Source organism: Harpia harpyja, chromosome 3 (assembly GCF_026419915.1).
Source record: "Harpia harpyja isolate bHarHar1 chromosome 3, bHarHar1 primary haplotype, whole genome shotgun sequence".
Taxonomy (NCBI): domain Eukaryota; kingdom Metazoa; phylum Chordata; class Aves; order Accipitriformes; family Accipitridae; genus Harpia; species Harpia harpyja.
Window position 1 is genome coordinate 69,201,142 of NC_068942.1, and position 21,048 is coordinate 69,222,189.

Below are 21,048 nucleotides of genomic sequence, written 5' to 3' on the forward strand. Positions count from 1 at the left end.
CACCCAAGAGCTCTTGCCAGACTGTTGCCTGTCAGTGCTGATTGCTTTCCAGCAGATGGCAAGCTCTCCTTGTCCATCCACCCAACAGGAGCAGCGTTCCTGAGCCTTGACAGCTCCTTCTCTTAGGAGACAAGCTGTCCTGGCTCCTTCAGGGCATCATACCACAGCAGTAGGTGATGCCCTGTGATGTTGTGTAAACATCCCGCAGTGTTCTCGCGGTTTCATCTTGCACCCCCAGCCAGGAGGTGATCCCTTGTCCACCAAAAAAAAAGGAGCAGGTTCAGGAAACCCTGTGTGCCAAGCAGGTGCCGGCACAGGCTCTGCCAAACCCTATTGAGAAACTTCAGGCCAGAAGTGCCTAGGGAGACACAGCTGTGCCTCCCATGGGCTATGAAGAGACCTGGGGGCTGCAGCTTTCGTGGACACCACAGAAAAGGACAGTTTCTCCTTATTCTGCGGAAGAGAAACATGTTATTTCACTTCTGGGGCAAGTAATCATTATCTGCCCCAAGCACTCTGCTAGGGATTGTGGCCGGTAAGGCAAAAAAGCAGAGCAAGGTCTGTCTCCCAAGTGCTCTTCCCAGCTGCTTGTAGGAAAGTATGATACATGCAGCTAATTTTCTTCTTATCCTTTTCCTGGCTCTTAGGCAAAGCAAAGAAAAATCTGGAAATGGCTGGTGGGGTGATTTTTCCCTGGGTGCCACCCAGGCGGGGCCCAGCGCAGCCCTGTGTGGCATGCCTGGAGGCTGGGTGCAAAAAGGTTTCTCAGCTGAGATGGAACTGCAAAGCCAAGCTGCTCAGTACGGCTCCTGCCCTGCACCCTGCAGGTATGAGCCTGCCCTCCAGCAGCTCCTCTTGCTTTCACCCTGCCCCAGATGTGCACACTTGCAGACAGAGAGGAACTGTCTGGAGGCAGCCAGAAGCTCAGCTGGCAAGAGTGAAGGTAAGCAAGCAGCTGCCCCCAAAGGTGAGGGCACCGGTGGTGACACTCATTCCCAAGAGTCCTTATTAGAGGCGTCTAAGTCTTCCTCCTGTTCTGACAGATGGCTGCTGCAGGTTTCTTTAATCCCCCTCCCAGACCTATAAACTCTTTGCCTCCCTCTTCTGGATTGATGCCCAGGACTTTCATGTATGTGCTCAGAGTCAGGAGTTCTCCCCTGCCAGATTTCTCCCCAGGTTTTTTATGCTAACCCAAGAGCTTGATCTTACCCCTTTTAGATCAGCGTCATAGACAAGAAACAGGGAAAACGCTGCTGCGCTCTTGGGTCAGGAGAGAACCAGTTAGGGGAAATACACCCAGGGGAGCCTCTGACTTTCAGAGGAAGGCAAATTCCTTCACCGCTGGCATGGGAGAAGGGGATGCTTTCTCACCCCAGCTAGTCTGGAGCACAGGAGACTCCCAATTTTGCATCTACAGCTCGTGTACAGACTCACCTACATTTCCAAGGAGGAGCCCAGCTAGCAGTGCCAGCAGGGAAGTGGGAAAAATAATCACAATTTTGCATGCGAGGAATCTCCTCCTAGCGCTTGCAGGAAGCCAGGAGAAGCTCAGAAGCACAGGATTCAATCGCAGTCATTGCAATTATAGCACAGCCTGATAGCTTCTGAACAGTGGACAGCCTTCTGCTCCATCTATAGCCTCTGGAAGAATGAATGTAGGTAAGAAAGCATAAGATACTGTCCTGTATTGCTGGAGCCAGGTAGGCAGAGCAGGAATTGGGATATTTCATTCCCTTTCAGGCTCATCTATCTAGCCATGGCCAGCTCCTAGTTGCTTTCTTTACCACAGCAGCTTTGGAGTGCTGCGCTAGGGGTGTGCAGTACATCTAATCACCGTATCTTCAGAAAACCTGGTGCTCCTAGGACATGGTGGGCCTAGTGCAAGCACACAGGTTAACCGTAGATGCATTTGCACTCGATCTGGTTATACGATGAGAGCTGCAACAGGAGGCTTTCCCTGAATCTAACAACATCTGCTATTGAGACAAGACAATCACAAAGCAGGTGTCCAGAACACATACCCAACCCATCTCCTCCACACAGCGCTCACATGCCAGCAAAGGCAGTAAAGTCAGGCAGAAACGTCCTTCTGCTGCGTGACAAGAGAGGGATGGGATGGGATGGGATGGGATGGGTCTGGCAGGGCTGTTGTGTCTCCTGTCAATTCCCCTCCCCCCCAAATTACAACATCTTGTGTTCTCCTGGACTTAAGGATAAAAGAAGCACTTTCAGAGGAGGAATAACATTTCCTCACTGAGGCAGTGTGCCTGCTCTTCTTCATTCCTTCAGTGGTATCGGAGACAAGGGAGGCACCAGTGGGGTGGGGGAACTGCCTCTGTGGGACACTACAATCCTGCCAGCATCTCAGTAGGATCATTTTAAAGTTTCTCCATCCTCCTGCCCATGCCAATGCTTTGGTCTGCTCTGCAGGAGTCCTGATGACATTATTTGTAATTAATCACTGCCTGTCTGTTTTGTGATAAGGTTTCGAGGCTGCACCTGGGTGACACTGAAGTCGAAGGGGGGCCCCTTTACTCTTACTCCCTGTGAGCTCTGTTTCTTGCTGTAGACTCAGCCCCTCAGCTGCAGGTACTGCGAGTCGGGGAGGCTCCGAAAGTGGAAAATAAAATGATGTAAAGAGGTCAAAGCTAGCAAGCTCAGAAAAGTTTTTACAATGCCTTCCCTTCTCATGTAAGACCTCCGTGTGAAATGTTTGGTGGCAAGCCCTGCCCTGCTCACCATGCCCACGTGTGCCCATGCATAGGTCCATGCGAGGTAGCGAGTGAATCAGTAGTGATGGGTGTTTAATGAAATGGGAAGTACTGACTCGGGTATTTCCCATTCAAGCCCTGAAGTGTCTCCTGGCCTTGTCTAGCTCCACTATCTCAGCAGGCTCCGGAGTGGACGTGGTCAAAGCTATCATCTGCCTTCCACTGCGGTGAGCACCTAGATTTCTGCCTGATGGGAGTTTGCTCTACATTTGGCACTTCTTTGCTCGCTCCCAGGGCCTACAACACACACGAGCTCTGCTCTGAACTTCTCCAATGGTTTTGCACTCTCAGAACAAAGCATCTTTTGATCCTCCTTCTGGTTCAGCCAGCACAGGCCCCCAGTGCTTCTAGGAGCAAGAGAGCACTCAGGAGCAGGACCTCCCCCTCTTCTCAAGGACTGGTACTGTTTCCCCTTCTCGCTTCAAAATACTCAGGTGACATCTGTATTAATGAAGGAAATATGCCCCAGACCTTTCCCTGGCACTGAGGTGGACTGGTACAGAACAGCCGTGTCTATTGAGTTCTCTCATCCTTCAAAATGTGGTGATCATGTGCAACCTGCATATCGGGAACGGTCTCTGGCACATCTTGACTCCCAGATCGTACCAGGAATTGTCAGGAGAGTGCTAGTGCCAGGGGCTGCTCTAATGGGGGAGATGAAGTGCCAGTGCCTAGGAACATAGCTGGCATCTCAACTTTTCCAGCCTGTACTAGTCTGAAGACTGTCTTTAGACCCAGTCTGTACTGGTAGGCTTGCCCTGCTAGCAGGCTGTTTTGCTCTAATACTGAACTTCTGCCTATCCTCCTTCCTCTTTAGCTCCATGCCCTCCTTCTCTCAGCAATGCTGCTTTCCACACATCCCCTCTCTTCCGCTCTGGATACATCACCACACTGATGTCTCACGCTCCATCTGTCCTTCTCCTCTTTGATCCATCTATAGGATTTGCTTCCTATCTATAGTGCCCCCACGCTGAGATCCCAGCTGAGGGTCTTGGTCTCTTTACCTCATGCCAGTGTCCTCACTGGACTGGTGCAGGAAAATTTGTTCCTCCAGTAGAGACCCATTGTAAAAATACTAAAGAACTGCTTCCTTCTTTTCAAATGGACTTTATTTAATTAAGCCTCACTCTCGCCCTGTTTCCTCAGAGGATCACAGCACTGTAAGCTACAAGCAGACACTGGAGCATCTCCAGTGCCTGAGGCACCAGCGGCATCCAGTGAGAGATGATGCTGGATCCACCCTGAGGATCCTAGCAGGGGATACTGGTGCCAAGCACCAGGGAAGACTCCAGTTCTGTGGGGTCTTTTCAGCTTTTCTGGTAAGGGTTGGTCCTTGTCTCCCTCACCCTCACCTTCCATCTCTTCCCCCGTTACCTCCTCTCCCCTCTCTTGTTTGCACAAACCCTCCAAGGAACTAAAGGACACTCAAATGACCATGTACTCCTCTGCTACATCCTTGCTGCAGCACTTTGCTGTGTTTCCCAATCAAGGTGTCGGCTCTATCAGGGGAGGCCACCTCTTGCACCGTTGTCTGCAAGAAGCCTTGCACAGCAGAGCCATGATCTTGGCAGGAATCCTTAAGTGCTACTATAAGGCAAATAAATAATCAATCATTATTATTTTTATGTATCTGTGAGTCTTCTCTAATAGGTCTTGATATTATTACGATGCTGAGGACAGGCTGAAATTAGATAATACTACACTCAGCTGGCATCTGTTCCCTCGGAAACACAGGTAAAAATGCATTTAATAGCTCTCCAGTGACAATGAATATTCATTAATATGACACAGATGTATACTTGGTTTGAAAATAAGGACAGTAATTAAAGAACTGTTAAGGTTAAAAAGCAACAAAGGAAATTCAGCTACTGAAAGAGCTGTTCTGGGATCAGCCTCTAACCTATACGTGCATGGATATGCACAGGCAGACTGAGATTTTCTACTTTATTTTACATATCGGCAGACCGTGGGTTCTGCCTTCCTTCCCCCGACTCTGTCATCTGGAAATGTCCTGATGAATTCAGAGTTCATTTTTCCTGCTGTCCTACAGAGCCACTGCGCTCCGCTGCAGTGCTGCCGCTCACACCCTATCTCACAGGCTGCTCCAGTGACGCTGAACTGACAAGAAGTGGAGGGGAAACTTTCTGCAGGCTTTTGGGAAGTAAGCTATTTATAAGGGATCGCTTACATTCATTATTTCTATTAAAATAGTCTTGGGGATCACCGGTCACGATAGCTGCTTTGCTGTAATCTCTGAAAATCTCCATCCCAGGGGCAGTGATATTAAAGTTGAGTTTCTCCGGGTGGTTTTACAAAGGTTGCTTTGCAGGGGTGGCTCGAGAAAGCGACCGGAGCAGTGCATGCTCTGTGTTATGGGTGAGTCAGGAGAGAGGCAGGGGCACTGCTGGCTGTATGTACATGGAGGGAGGCAGGAAGGAACGTTTGTCTCCAAGGGCAGCGGCAACACTGCAGGACTGAGTGGTCCCACTGCTTGATCGTGGCCAGGACAAACCCTGTGTAATCTCACCCACCATGTCCCGCCAGTCTCCTCCTGGTGCAGGCAGAAGCTGCAGGCTCTCAGCAGAGCTGGGTCCCTCAGGGTCGGGGCAGCGGTTGGGAAATAGCAGCCGCCCTGGCTAGCAGAGGAAAAGCAAGGTGTGCGTCCTCCAAAGCCAAGTGTGCTGTCAGGAGGAGGTTCCCGCACCGGGCTGTGCATCACCCCGCTCCCTTTCTGGGGAGGGTCTCTCAGGCTGGTTATGCCATCGAAGATACTACGGCAGAAACTGAAGCAAACCAAGCGGAGAGGCAGACCATTACTTTAATTTCTAACCCAGTAGCATAAGGGTAAATAGAAAAGTGAATCAACCCATTGGGCTGGTGTTTCAGGCCACTCGGTGAGGAGAGTTAACTGTGTATCGCCTAAATTTGAAGCAGATAATCCGCATCTGCCTTTGCCCTAAGCTAACCCGACTGACTTTCTGCACAGTGCAGTGCAGACTTTCTGCCCGGTGCAGACACGGGTATGAGACGGGTGACAGAGCCGAGGCAGGCACCCCGTCCCGCTGCCTCGCAGCCATCTCGGCAACGCTTTCCTCTTCTGTGCAGGTACGCGTGTCGCAGAAAGCAGCCCTGAGCTGGCTGTGTGTCACCAGGCTGATCGATTTCCTCACAGATAAATGATAAATTTGCGTTTTCTGCCTGGATTGGCTGGTTTTGGTGGAGGAGGGTTTTGGTGAGGTTTTTTTCTGGAAACAATTACAATTCCGTGCTTTAGCCAGTGTATTGCTGTTTCAACCTAATAGCCTTCTTTCTAGTAAGAGAGACTGCCAGCGTTTGCTTTTCTGAGAAAGCTAACCTGAGACTTTTCGAAGGCACGGGAACGTGGCATCTCGGTTCTTACTAATTCGAATCCGTCGGCTGCGTTCCGCAGCGACTTCAGCAGGGCTGACGAAGCTGACGCCCGTGAAATCGGCGTGTTTTGCTATAAACGGCCTCCGTCGGAGGGGTGGGTGGGCTGGGCGTCTGCGGGTCTGCACCGCTCACTCCCGGCGGCTCCGATTCCCACCCCGGGCCCCCTCTCCCAGAGCCGCTTCGGCTCCGCCGCCGCCGCCGCAGCCACCTCCCCTCCCCGGGCGCTCGGTGGTGCCGCCGCTACCCCGTGCTCCCGCGGGCCCCCCTCGGGAAGCGGCAGTCCCGCAGGGCCGGGCCGGGCCGGGCCGGGGGGCCGGCGGGGGTGGGGGCTCCCGGCGCCGGGGCGGCCGCCCGCCCGCCCGCCCCGCCCCCGCGGCGGCGCTCGCCTTCCCCGCCGCGGCGGAGCGCGGGCGGCAGAGCGGCCGGAGCCCGCGGCGGCGCAGCCCCGCTCCCCATGGCGGCGGCGGCGGCGGGGCGGGCGCGGCGGGGCGCCCGGCTGAGCGCGGCGGCGCTGCTGGCGCTGCCGGCCCTGGCGCTGCTGGCGCTGACGGCCGGCCGCGGCGGTGGCGGCAGCGGCAGCGGCAGCGGCAGCGACGAGGGGCAGCCGGGCTCGCCGCCGCCGCCGTTCGCGCTGCCGCCGGGCTTGCGGGAGGAGCTGCGGCAGAGGCGGCGCGACCTGCGGCGCCTGGCGGCTTCGGGCGGCGGGGAGGCGGCGGCGGCGGCGGCGGGCGGGCTGGGCTGCGGCGACCTGAGCCTGGCGACGGGCGTCAGCGTGCTGGGCTGGGGCTTCACCAAGGTGGTGGCGCGGGCGGCGCTGGCGGGCGGCGGCGCCGTCGCCCTCAAGTCGGTGCACGGGGCGGGCCGGGAGGTGCGGCAGTGCGTGCTGCGGTACGGGGCGCCGGCGGGCTGCCGCCGCCTGGCCGCCTACAAGCTGCTGAAGGAGGTGACGCTGCTGCAGCGCCTGCGGCATCCCGGCATCGTCCAGGTACGGCGGGGCGCGCCGGAGCGGGGGGGGGCTGCGCGATGTGCTCCCTCGGCACGGAAGTTTGGGTTTTGGGGGGGGGGGGGGGGGGCTCGGCGCCGGGGCTGAGGCGATCGGCCCGTGTTGCCCCCCTCTCCCCCCCCCCCGCCCGTCCCCGTTCCCGGGCGGCCCGGACCCGCGGGCGCTGGCAGCGGCGTCGCTCTGAGAATCGCTCCTTCCCTCCCGGCAGCTGCACGGTCAATGCTATGATAATAGCGGAGATCCTGAAATACGGGTCACGGCTATGCTGGAGCTGGGATCCCCCCTGGAGATGATTGAGCTTCTGCAGACCCCCTGGGAGGAGAGATTTAAAGTAAGAAAACAAAACAAAGGGAGTTTTGCCAGTCGCTTTTAGACCGCAAACTGGGTAAATGCGAAGAGCCCGTGGTGGCTGCTGGGCCAAACGGGATTGTCGTGCTGGCTGACACCCTGTTTGCTCCCGCAAGTTGTCCTTAAATCGTTTTGCTTTCGCTCCTTTTAAATCACGTTAAAATAGCCCCAGCCTGGCGTCTCACAGTTCTATTCCTTCTCTCTAGAGCGATGTTAAAAGAGCTGCATCTGGGAGGAAATGGACACAAAACCTTGCTCAGGGCTGGGCTGGTGTTTAATACCCAGTATTACACTATGCTGCTGCTTTTCCTTCTATATTGCTCCACTCCACCGAGGGGCTTTTGTAGCGAGGCCCCTCAGCAGGCTGGGTCTGACTCGGGAAAGCCACCTCGCCACGCTACGAGTCTCTTGTTTTCTGCGTATTACCTGTTCTAGGCAGCAAGCTGAGCAGCCTGTCTGTCACCACGTGTTTGTATGGTGTTTCTGATCTTAGCCCTTTAGGTATTACTGTAGTACAAACACTACTAAATTGCTTTTCTCCTGCTGTAGGTGCTAGAATCACATCCCTGTTAGTGAGATCTGCCTTGTCTCCTAAGCATCCCCCACAGGGACTCTTAAGCTCCCCAGGAACATAAATGACTTGCGACATGGCGCTTATTTTGGTTATAGCTTGTATTACAGTTTGCCTCGAGGTCTCAGCTGGGGGTTCGCTACTACTTGTTTGGTTCTCAGGAGGAAAGAGAGCATCAAGTAGAAGCATGGGTGCCTTAATGTCAATGAGAAATGCTTTGGGAAAAATAAAAACACAACAGAAGTCCCAAAATAAAATCCCTGCCTGCATGCGGTCCTTAATGTTAAAGAGGAGCCTTGCCATCCAAGCCAGAGGGGGAGTGTGGCAACTGTGCTTGCTCAGCTGTGGGACCTGAAGCTGGGATTCTTATGATTGCTTCACTAATCAAGTTAAAATAGCATCAGAGCTTCCAGAGTCATTTCTCTTGGCCTGTGGAGTTCCACTTCTGCTTACAGACTATTTCATACTGGCTTCTACGTAGCTTTCCCAGCACCTCGTCTTCTCAAATGTGCCAAAGCCTCCTGTAGAGCTAGAAACCCATGATGCCGGATTAGCTGGTGGTAAGGTCTGGTGTGGTGGCATTAAGGTTTTAATAATCTTTTGACAGATGAAGACACTAATTCAGAATTTACACTGGTACTGTCTGGTCCTGTTTCCTAATTAGGGCGTCTAAACGGATGGGATTCCCCTCTGATGAGCCACATCAGATACCAGCGATTCTGCGAGCTGTTCCAAGTGAACAAACCCTCGCGCCTGCACAGATCGCTATCAGAGGCAGCGAGGGGTGGTGCGGGTCTGCCTGGCACACCTAGCTGATGATACAGTTTGATGCCAGGGCTCCTGACAGTGAATGAAAACTGCTGCAAAAAGCTACCTGAAAAAAGTGCTGGCGCAGTATAAATGCGCTCTTCTAGCTCTAGTTTGTTCAAAAATTGTTTACCGAGCTTTCTGCTGGATCAGGTATTGTCTGACCTTTCCCTGCTGCCAGAAAGTTGACATAAAAGCAGAAAAGCTGGCAATAAATACATTGCATGCTTTGGCTAAGTCTTCAGAAGCACAACTGTGTGCCCAAATTCATACTGCTGAGTGATGCAGCAAGGCATGGATCTGGTATTAATGACCATGGAGCCTCAGTCTGTGTGGAGCAGCACGGGGGAAGGGAGGGGAATGTATTAATTCTATGCCAGAGTGGGAAAAAAACCCTTCTGATTTCAGCTAGCAAATCAATATAGCTCCTGAAACATGAAGGCTGCTATTGTTTTCCTCACAGCTTTCTCATCTAGTTCCTCTAACTGCAAATGTCTCTTTTTGTATATGCACGTTTTTAAAAAAATGTTGCTAAACTACTTACCAGTCAAATCCTGTGGCAACGTTGATAATAAATTTTGTAGCGTACATGTAATTACCTTTTAAGTACTATATGCTTTTTTTTCCCTTTAATTTCATTGAATGCCCTCTCCTTTGTTCTACTTCCAATTTAATAGCTGTTTTTCATCTGTTTTTCCCATGCATATTCATCTTCTCTTCCTCAGATTTGCCTGAGTCTTGTGAAACTGCTGTTTTACTTGGCACATTCCCCTCTGGGTTCAATAGTCCTCTTGGATTTCCAGCCGAGGCAGTTTGTTATGGTGGATGGAAACCTAAAAGTGACAGACATGGATGATGCCAGCACTGAGGAACTGTCATGCAAGGAAGATAAAGACTGCACACTCGACTTCCCTACAAAAAGCTTCCCTCTCAAATGCTCTGCGGTTGGGAAATGTGAAGGAATAAATGAAAAGAAGAATCTTTTCAATGCATATCGGTATGTTGAGTGAGACCGGTGGGAAAATCTGGGGTCGTTGAGCTCACACACTGCCACGTAGCCTCTAGCATCTTGCGTTTCTTCCATGCAGTGATTCCTCCTCACCTCTGTCAAAGGGTAGTTAAGGATCGCTTTGAAGCAAGTTTATTTTCCTTCTAAGGCAGGAAAGTAGCGTGTTTATTGTCTGGTGAGAATGAAGGCATCTTTCTTCTGCTGCTCCCTTTCCCCAACACCCTCTAGAAACTTGCCCCAAAGGTTGCACCTGTGAATTTATTGTTTGCCAAACAAGCCCTGGCACTTGACATCCATGCGCTGCGTTTGCTGAAAGCAGTGGCAGCGCGGGCTACCTGCCAAAGCCCACCAGCTTTGAGCCCCCGTTGTTGGGAAGAGGCTGGCTAACTCTGCCCGTGAACTCCGAGTCTCCCTTATGGAGACTATGGGCACCTATGGAAGAGCGATGAAACAGGTAACGGGCAAGGGGCCGAGACTGCTGCAGCGCTTTGTGTAGGCCACCAGCTGAAAGCACGATGGCTTCCACTCACCGTTGATGCTTAGCAGGTCATGTACAGGTGGAAGTCTTGGCAGCTGGCCGTTTACACAGAAGGACTTAGTAAGGGAGCCTGAATTTGCAGGACTCAGTGTTAAAGGGCAAATCCCTGCATAGATTATTGCAGCCTTGCAATAACGCACTTGTCTCGTGTAGAACAGGAATCTTCTAGAAGGTTCAGGGAATGAGTAGTCCTGCCTTTCCAGGGCTAATAAGAATGCCAAACTTTTTCAGGGCAAGGGAAAGGTCTTGCATGAGTCTTCTTTTATATAGGTCTTTTTTTGATGGGAAATGCATTGCTTAGTGCACAAAAATGGCCCTGGGGAATGAGGGAAAGCTCCACTGCGTGAAGCCTTTGCAAGGTAGATTTCACGCAGCGCTTGGCAGCATGCTGTACTGCAAGGATGAAGCTTTCAGCCCAGCTCACAGGAGCGGTCTGTGAGATGCCAATGAAGTGCTCAAACATAACTTAATAACCAAGGCAGACTTACTAGTTCATATGGATAATCGAGTCACGGGAAAATGTGGACAACTTAAATCACTAGGGAAATAAAGCAACTGTATTCTAATCAGTCTGTGGGATTTTTTGCAGGTATTTTTTCACCTATCTTTTGCCACACTCTGCACCACCAGCTTTGCGGCCCTTTTTGGGCGATATTCTGAATGCAACAGGTACCAGCTAATAGTCATAAACTTCAGTAGAAGTCTCTAAATGGTATTTCATGGAATTACTTACCTTTGTCATCTTTTTCTTTAAATGTAGGTGATTTACGATATGGAATAAATGAAACCCTGAAAGCTTTTGAAAAGGTTTTACATCTGTACAAGTCTGGGCTCTATCTGCAGAAAAGACCTCTTCTCTTAAAAGGTATGTGATTTGGAATGCTTTAAGTAACGTAACTACTGAGGGAGCGAGGAACTTGGTAACTGGTCAAATTCTGATCTCCCATATGTTCAGGCAGTGTATAGTCACTAGGAGAAGCACCAGAAGTATCTTTTTTTGAGCAGCCTTTTGTTTTTTCATGGGAGCTATGCATGATTGCATTGTTTTGCAAAGTAAATGCAGTGCAGGCAATCTGGCCTACATATGGACATATGTTTGCACTGCTTCTAAATACTCTCCTCATAATGTGCATCAGTGTTTCCAGTGAATATATTTGGGATAGCTTAAGCAACTAGACCAGAGCAGCAAACTAAGTGTCTCCTATCTCTCTTCGGGGTCATCTTATCCTAGGGACCAATAGGTCAGTTTCCTGGGCTGATAATTGAACCTTCCCATTTCACTTGGTGGCTTCTGACTGTTGAGCACAGGTTATTATGGGAACATACAGTGGGGAGGTGACAACACCGAAATGAGTGTGGCAGAGTAGCTGGGGCCTTGGTGCCCTCTAAATTTATTTTTCCTGAAGACCATCCTGTTGGACCTCTGGATGGATAAATGAGCCTTTATAAGGTGCATTCCTCTGAAAAGGACCCATTTGTTGGTAGAGATGAGGCTAATCAAAAGGCAGCTTCAAAAGTCCAGTGGTTACTGAAGCTGACATTTTCCTGAGCGTCCACTTGAGATGGTGGGGTGGTGACGGTGGCTTGTGGAAGGAAATCTCTTTACGTGTGAAAGAACTGGAATTTGCACCGTTATAAAGAAAGATATCCAGTCATTTGCACTGAAGGACCAGCAGCTTTAATAGGAATTACTAGTATTTTCCAACAACACCTGCCTGTTGGCTTTGCAACTGGCCCAGCAACAATGTGCCAAAATGATCACCATCCTAGAGGTGTGGGAAGGTGGGGAGAGACTCTTTGCAGTCAGTGACCAATAGCCTGAACATCGCCTGCTCAGGCTTGTCAGGTCTTTTGTATCCCACTGGAGGAGGATCTGGCCTCCCTTTCCCCCACTGGGGTTCCTGAATCTCCTGTACCTGTGGGTGACACCATGATGGCTGGGTCAGCGCCTGCCACGCATAGCTCGGTGCTGGATCTGTGATGAGCTTGTTCTGCTGTTGGGGCTGAGGTGTAGGAGAGGCCGTTGTGAGGTTGGCTTCTCTGGAGAAGAAGTGGAAGGTCTATGGGTCTGTACAGCAGTCTGTCCTTGTCACCCACCCCTGCGGTCGCTCTCCTGTCCCTTCACCCTTGAGAACTCTGTCCCCTCTCTTATATCCTTGGGGGAATTGCTGTCCAGTGCTCCATAACGGAACCAAAAGTCAGGATTTGGGTTTCTTATAACTTTGCAGCTCCACCCACTCCATCTAAGCAGGTCAGTTCAATCTATCACTATCGCATTTCCTTTAAGAGTTTCACTGAAGTGCAACATACTAAGTGTGTAGCGTAACTGGTCTCTGAAAGTGCACTTAAGAAGTTTCCCTAAACACCGTCCTTCCGTTCCCAGACTACATCTCCCTAAAGGGCTTCCGAATGGTGGAAGGCGAAGACTACAAGTGCTGGCCCTCCTACAGCCACTTGGGATGCCTGCTCTCTGTTCACGGCGCCGAGGAAGCCGCCGCAATTTGTAACTCCCAATCGCAGTGTCAAAGTTTTATCGTCACCCAGCAGAGGACGTGGACAGGTGAGCTTGGGCAGCTGTGACAGGACACTGCCATGTGGTGCCCCTGCTTCCTCAGGCACGAGTGGGGACGATGCTGCTGCCCTCCTCCGTAGGGCCTTGAGTCTACGGGTGCGTGTAAAAGCTGCTTTCCTTATTCAAGATCGGGTGGCTGCCATGGTGGGCATCCAAGGATCCCCTGAGTATTTGTAAAGAGACACAAGAGAAATGATATTCTCCTGCGCCTTCTTTCCTCTACAAATTTTGTACTGGACTGCTAGGTATTGTTAAACAGTTACTTGTTTCATGCAGAGATGGCTTCACTTTGGTGTGAGGCTAAACAATTCCTGTGGTATATATAGCTTTCAAAAAGCTGTGGGGTTTTTAGAGATGAAAGAAGCTATGTAAAAGAAGGTGGTTGCTATTGTTATAATTAAAAGAATCATAGCTTACAAGTTGTTATCCCCTTTATCAAAACTAAAGCCCCAAACCGATGGATTTCCAAAATGTCCCTGTAATTAGCTCTGATTATAGCCTCTTACAGTTAGCATGTTTTCAGAATTACTATAAATTACCTCATTTAGCTGACACTTCAATCGTGGGCTAAATTGTTCCTTATAAAGTGAAACACCAAATGAGGTAAATGAGTGTTTTCAGCAGTGGTGCTGAAGAATCACATCTTGTCAGCTCATGTGACATTTAAAAAAAAAAAAAAACCAAACTACCAAACGCACAGCTTTTCCATGGATTTGTGTGCAATTGGCATGTGGCTAACTAGTGACATAAGAGCGCTTACACGGATGCAACATAAATCTCTTTGAGCCGGTTTCACACCAACAGTGGATTGTGTGAGTTGTGCCTAACGCATCACATCTGGCTTCCTTACGGGACGGCTGTTCGTTGCTGTGTTTCGTGCCTGGCTGGAAGGAACCCCGCTTAAAACAGCGGTGGGGATGCAGAAGAAGCACACAGGACAGAAGACCTTTTCACAGCACCTAGCTCAGATGCTGATCCCTGCCATCCTGCACCGTGCCTGCGGTCTGTTAAGGTTTCCCTTCCTGACATTTTAATTCCTCAGATTTTTACAGGTTGTCTTTGCAGCCAAAGAGGCCAAAAGTGTGTGGCTGAAATGCTGAGTGCCTAACTTTGCCAGCTGGATTAATGAGAGCTGTGTGAACGTGCTAGTCCCTTTTAGGGCAGCTCTGTATAGCAAAGCAAGACGTAAAAGCCTCTGAGGCTCGATTGTGCATTCCTTGTGCACAGTCAGTGAGCATCTGGAGTTTACTGGAAGTGTAAAACACTTCTATGGCAGGGTGGAGTGACCCTCCGCTGAGCAAGCAGTGTATTCCTGTGTCTTTTGCAATAAATAGCGTGGGTCAAGGTGAACCTATCTCCTCTGTTAAACTTGCATTTTTATTTCCTTTCCAGGACGCCCACTCGCCTCGTTTCAGAGTAGCCTGACTGATTTAATACCAGATGCTAACGCTGTAGTCTATATTAAACGATCGACTTCCTCAGGGGAAAGACTTTAAAGACAATGAGATCACATAAAATGATCCTGGGAGGAACAAACCACTGGGGAGAATTTCATCTGCTGAAAAGAATGGCATACTTTATTTTGCTTTGGGATGGGATCTTCCTGCCAGCTCAGATAGAGTCAAATGCTGCTGTCTCCTTGATCAAAGCTCAGATTTCTTACTGCAACCCCGCTAGCTTCTTTATCTGTTCCCACACTGCTGTTCCGCATAAACGCTCCCAGTTTTAGTCAAATGGTGCTAGACTGTGCAATACCTAGCCTTGCTGCTTTGGTAAACTGCTTGTCAGCCAAGAAATAGAAATAGCTGCAAGGGATCCGGCTTGGGTAGGCTTAGTTCAGTCACCTCCAAAAACCTATGGATAACACACCTTGGAGAAGGCAATGGCTCCTTCTGCAGCTGCTGACCGGGATTTCATACCACTGCAAATGTAAAGGACTGGATTTCAGCTATGGGGCCAAAGTTGCAGGATTGGGATCCATAACCAGAGGTTGCTGATGGGGGTGGTCTTCCAAGGAGGGTCCTGATTCAGTTCCTTCAAGGGCAGGGGAGGGAGGTGGTGTATAGGTCAACTCTGGAACCAAATGTCTGCATGTTTGGATGCAGGATTTGGCTTTGACCCTATGTGATTTGTAATGTCAGCTCCCATGTATCAACCTTGAAGGTTTTTCTCTGTTACTTTCCGTGAAAGAGCGAGACATTCAAATTATTTATGTGTAAGGCATGACTCTGTATGATAAAGAATGACTATGTTTATTCTAAGCATGCTGTGAAAACTTTTTCTCTTTAATTGTCTAAGTCTTTACTGCAACCAAATGAACAAATGGAAGTGTTTCCCACCTTCAGCTCACCTAGCATCATTACCTGCTCCTGAGGACAACCTGTGAGTGGTCTAAGCAGTGTATGAATGTGCCCGAGCCCCTTGGACCCTTAGGTCTTTGTTGTGGTTTAACCCCAGCCAGCAACTAAGCACCATGCAGCTGCTCACTCACTCCCCCCCGCAGTGGGATGGGGGAGAGAATTAAAAAAAAAAAAAAAAAAGTAAAACTCATGGGCTGAGATAAAGCAGTTTAATAGGACAGAAAGGAAGAAAATAATAATAATGACAATAATAAAAATAAAAGAATTAGAATATACAAACCAAGTGATGCACAATGCAATTGCTAACCACTTGCTGACCAATGCCCAGTTAGTCCCTGAGCAGCAATCTGCCCCCCACCCCAGCCAACTCCCCCCAGTTTATATACTGGGCATGACATCACATGGTATGGAATACCCCTTTGGCCAGTTTGGGTCAGCTGTCCTGGCTGTGTCCCCTCCCAACTTGTTGTGCCCCTCCAGCCTTCTTGCTGGCTGGGCATGAGAAGCTGAAAAATCCTTGACTTTAGACTAAACACTACTTAGCAACAACTGAAAACATCAGTGTGTTATCAACATTCTTCTCATACTGAACCCAAAACACAACACTATACCAGCTACTAGAAAGAAAGTAACTCTATCCCAGCCGAAACCAGGACCGTTTCCTAGTGCAGGATCTCACCTTTCAGCTCGTTAGTACTCTAACGAGTACCACAGCAATGCCATTGCACGGGGGTTTTCTCATGCAGTATAACCCCTGCTGCTTACACTGAGGCTCGGGGACTCTGATAGTGATATCAGTTAATGAGAATTCCTAGTTAGCACAACAAGAAGGCTCTTCTTGGTGATGGCCACACTGCTGCAGGCTTTGTGAAGGCAAGGCTTTTTAAATGGACAGCCACAGACCGCTCTCTCCATTACAGTGGGTCCTGTGGCAGGGGTCCGCTATTGTTTTACATCAACCCCACTGAGCAGGGCTTCAGGCATGTGCTGTGTGGTGCTTTACATTAGCAAGAGGTAATGAGAGTTTATTCCACATCTCTCAGCCTCCTGAGATACAAACCAGAAGTACATTCCCCAAAGCAAGGGCAAGGGCCAGCCTGGGGTCATTTCAGAGAGGAAGAAACGGAATGCAAACATTGTAGTGATTCCAGTTTGTGTTAGAAAGATCTTCCCATCTTAAAAATCTCTCCCGGTAAAAAAACATTGTGTGTTTTAATCATGTGATGCTCCTTTCACATTGCAGGTTTTTCCATCAAGTTTTTATTGTATGACTGCCTGCCAGGCAGTCAGGTCCAGCCCCTTGGCAGATGGTGCAGGGTATGGCAGTGTCGCTTGTGTAAATGTAGGTTCCAGCATCAAACCTGCAGTTAGAGCCTGGGCGCAGAGACCATATCATCGTGCCTTGAAAGTTTTGAGCAGATGGTGCTTAACTAATAATAACAATAATAATACAATAAAAAGGGAAGCCAGGCTTCAAAGAATCCCAATGCTCAATCTGCTGTTGCCACAGCAAGTGGCTTTTGTAGGACATTTAGACCACCCCCTGCAAACGAGCAGGTACATTCTTAAAGCCTGCACCCCCGTGAGCACATTCATCAAGCTGGCACAGACAAATAGCTAGGGCATAGGCATACATTTATGTCCAATTCTGTTCATGTGCTAGAGACTTAGAAGATGCCACAAATATGCTGGTAAACGTGTATGCACTGATTCTCCTCATACCTCTGTGCAGCTCCCCACGGCACATAACACCTGGTGGGCACGCTGGCTTCAGTCTGATTTGGGGTGACAGCCCACTGCAGCCCAATGGTGCCTAGCAAATGCTGGGTGAGGGAAAATGTTTTATCAGCCTGCTGCATCTAAAGTTATAGTCTGACATGTGTTTGAGGAAACACAATCACTGGACAAAGTGGTTCCCACCCTGCTTTTTCCCAGCTTCTTGCTGTTATCGTCTGCTAAGAAACCTTTTCCAATGGCCATGCCAGTTTAAAAGCATGTAGAATTAATTGTCTACTAGCCTACAGTGAGCAGCTTGTGACTCCTAAGCTTCAGGCAGCTCGTGAGTGGCTCAGGTGCAGCTTCTGTGCCGGGTCTGTGTGGAGCACCCAGGCTGCTCACAGCCTGAAGGGGAGGCTACGGGAGCAAGCATCTTCTCTACAGCTTTTGGGCCTGTGTGGCTGTTTTGTAGTGCACTATCTTTATGTCCCATCTCACTCAGTCAGTCTTTATTCATTCTGTCCTTTTATTAAATTATAACTGCCTCAAGCAACTTTAGACTTTCAATGCCAGTGAAAATCTCAGTGCACGCCTAAAAACTGTATTTCAGTAACTACGGTACGTACAAAACTTGAATATAAACATTTGCTGCCCTTAAAACTCCCAGTTGCTGGAGTCAATTTGTCTTTGCTATCGCTGATCAGTATTTCAGCCACCATTGTGGAATATGTAACAGAGGAAAGTGCTTGGAAGGAAACAGCAGGGGATCAATTGCAATGGAAACCATGTGTGCTGGAGGAATAATATTTACCTAAATGTGTCTATCACATCTTCCCAAAGGATGCTGCCATTAAGAGAGAATGGATATGAAAATGTTGCCTCCATAGATAAAAGTTAGGAATACCATTTTTTTAAACACAAACTTTAATATTCTTAATTAATTCCATATTGTAGTAACAGAGATAAAGCCACATCCATGAAGGATAATACCATGTACTCCAAAGATACAAACCACAGTTTAATAAATAGCAACAGATGCCTCATGACTCATGTTCAGTATGTTTGCGCAGGCATTTACATGACTGGTGACTTCATGGCCGATTGAGGAGCAGAGTTAGGGGGACAGAGCCCAGTAAAGAAAAAGCAACTCCTGGTGCATCAGACAAGGTTCAAATCACAATGAAAGTCGCACCTGTATTCTTACATGACATATTCTGCAAACTTCAGTGATGCTCTAAGCAGCACTCAGATAGATAGATAGATGAACTTTCAGGTTAGTTTTGGGAAAAAGCAGGAATTTATTACAGGCAGCTCTAGGCCCAAACCACACATCTGGGTTAACATTAATTTCTGTAAGTTCTCCTATAAATTCATGTACCAAGCACTGATCTTCGTGGCTAGAAGTCAGAGCACTTTGGTCCTACTGGGCTGGAAAAGATGGTTTGGGTTCCAGTTTGAGGAATTAGTGAAGTATAACTCCAGTATCCACAATAGCCCATCGCGATGGCTTGGTAGGACTTCAGAGTCAATCTTCCCCCCTCACTATAGCACTTGCAGCCATCTTTCTCCTTGGTTCCATTGTCCCAGTGTACCAAAGTGCCACCAACAGCAGTGTGGAGATGGTGGTGGTGAAGGAAAATTCACAGAAGAGACTTCTATGTGAGAGGTAACCACAAGCCCCTCTGCCTCCTCGGTAGCATGTACTGAGTCCAGGATGGTGGTTTTGCCCTGAATGATAGTTCTTGGCTAACGGGAAAATGTATCAGCTTACATCAAACAGGTCTGGGTGCACCAAGGAGGGGTGATAGCTGGAGGGAATGGCTGCCAGACACCTCTGCTTGAAATTCAGCTCCTGGCTCTCTGTGAGAGCTCCAGGCAAGGGCTTGTGCTTTGGAGCCTTTGGACGCTCAGCCCTCCTGGCTGGCCAACCCAGACGGCAAAAGCACTGGGTTTACTGGTAGGGGACACTTCTTGATGTAGCTTTGGAGGAGATGGAGATGCCGACGGCTTTTTAAGAAATGTATGCTTGGCCTTTCTGGGCACCAAGTTACGTCCCTGCACTGTACCCGCTACAACTGCCCTAACCTTACCCACTCCCAAGTACCATAACCGCTGTTCTTCCCCACCCCCAAATCTATAGCTGATGGCTGCACGCTCAGGTCTCTCCCTCCTGTCATTTACTCACACCCCCCCCCCCCCCATGTGCCAGCCCAGCCCACCTACTCGTTAACCCCTTGTAGACCCACACCCTCAACATTCACGCACGGCCCCACAGCCTCTTACCCTCGTAGCCAACACATAGGTGGTGGTACGCCTGGGGAGCCCTTATTTCGATACCATCAGAGGCGAAATAGTTCTGCGTGTAGCAGGAGGCCACATCTGAAAGGTGTAACCACAAGATCAGCCTGCCTTTGATTTGTAACCTCTCTTTTCATTTACCATCCATGATTTCTAGATTAGCAAGTGCTAAATACAATGAAGTAATAGCCTCCTGCAAACAACCGGTGTTAAAGCTGTGCGTTAAAACCACAGTGCCTTAACTACATTGTGTTATTCACATAGTGCATCACACCTTCCAAATCCAAGTCTATACAAGGCTTAAGAAAATGCAAATTCCTACATTATGTGACTTTTATCAGTATTTATCCTCAAACCCCATCAAAATCAATGCTAGTCTCTCATGGACTTTTTGGCCGAAATCTGTTGCTGTACTTACAGTACTGGAAGTGTAAGATCCAGCCTCAAAATGAAGTAAAACATCAGCAACCCCCAAAGCTACAAAACAAACACCAAAATTTCCAAATTCTTGTATCTGTAAGTTGTATCTCCCACATAATGTCTTTAGCAAGTGAATTGTTTTTCTTTGCTGGGAAAAACCCTGCTGCAAATTCCCTCACTACTTCAGATGACAGATCAGAGAGTTCAGGCTTAGATTAAAAGCTTGATAATGAAACCTGGGGATACAAGTTAATCATCACATTGGGTAGCCAGAGAGGCAGTTTATGAATGTCTTGGGGACACCAGGGTGCAAAGGAAATTCTCTCAGACCTCAGAGGGAAAATGCCAAGAAACATTTCAGCATTGGTGCTGTGTCTTGTCCAGTGCTGTTCCTCATTCACTTGGAGAGGGAGTCATGAACTCCCACTCCTAATTAATCTTGCCCTTCTTTGTTTCTTCTGATTCTTTAAATACACAAGAAACAATTCACGGTCCCTCCCAGTGAAGTTAATGCCCTGGTCTGCATTTTTCAGGGCTTGACTATTTCACTTTGTCTAGCAAAACTATTGTTACATGACTATGATCATTAACATTACCTCTGAAACAAAGCAGCTGCACCAGCCTAAATTCACTTGTACTCCAGAGCAGCGTCAAACCCCAAAGCTTTATTGGCACCGCTAAAAGACAGTTCAAGACGTACTCTGAAAATTGCCTAATCATTGCAATTAGCTTGTTTGTTCGCTTGCTGTATAGTAACAACAATTAAAGCCTCTACCGAGACCCTTATAAATCAGCAAAGTATTCTTTGCTTCACCCAGGGAATCCTAGGTAGAAGCTGCTTCCAGCACAGAATAAATAACTTTTCCTTTAAAAAACGAGTAATAGTGTTTAAGAACTGCATCTCATTAAATAGTTTTTATTTTATTTTAACCGAGTGCTTCATCTTTGAAAGAAATCAGTGATGTGTTATTTTAACAGTGCTTCCTCCATCTTACTAAGATAACACGGGAGCATAAGGATTAGTCTCATCCTCACCTTCTCTGTTTCCCTGCTGATAGCAGCTGTCATTCAGCGCTAATGGAAAAGCCCACGTGCCCACGCCAGGTGATGCTGCCAGGGAGAGGGAGGACGGTCTGCAAAACCTCACTGTGAAAGACTCTGCAGGATGTCACCAAGGCTGTCAAGGGAGCTGCCAGCCATAGGCAGGGGAGATGGACACGGCAT

The 21,048-nt window shown here is 49.0% G+C and overlaps 1 protein-coding gene across 1 annotated transcript; it reads left to right on the forward strand.

Moving 5' to 3' along the window:
* Positions 1-383: 383 nt before the first annotated feature.
* On the forward strand, positions 384-15,291 carry LOC128140189 (extracellular tyrosine-protein kinase PKDCC-like). Its single transcript, XM_052783724.1, has 15 exons — positions 384-535; positions 892-967; positions 1,079-1,129; positions 1,219-1,280; positions 2,570-2,589; positions 3,918-4,090; positions 5,758-5,876; positions 6,202-6,504; positions 6,756-7,167; positions 7,394-7,516; positions 9,637-9,908; positions 11,048-11,127; positions 11,219-11,323; positions 12,842-13,018; positions 14,423-15,291. Exons 1-15 carry the CDS (start codon positions 384-386, stop codon positions 14,524-14,526), a joined length of 2,229 nt encoding a protein of 742 aa, XP_052639684.1. The 3' UTR covers positions 14,527-15,291.
* The last annotated feature ends 5,757 nt before the right edge of the window (positions 15,292-21,048 follow it).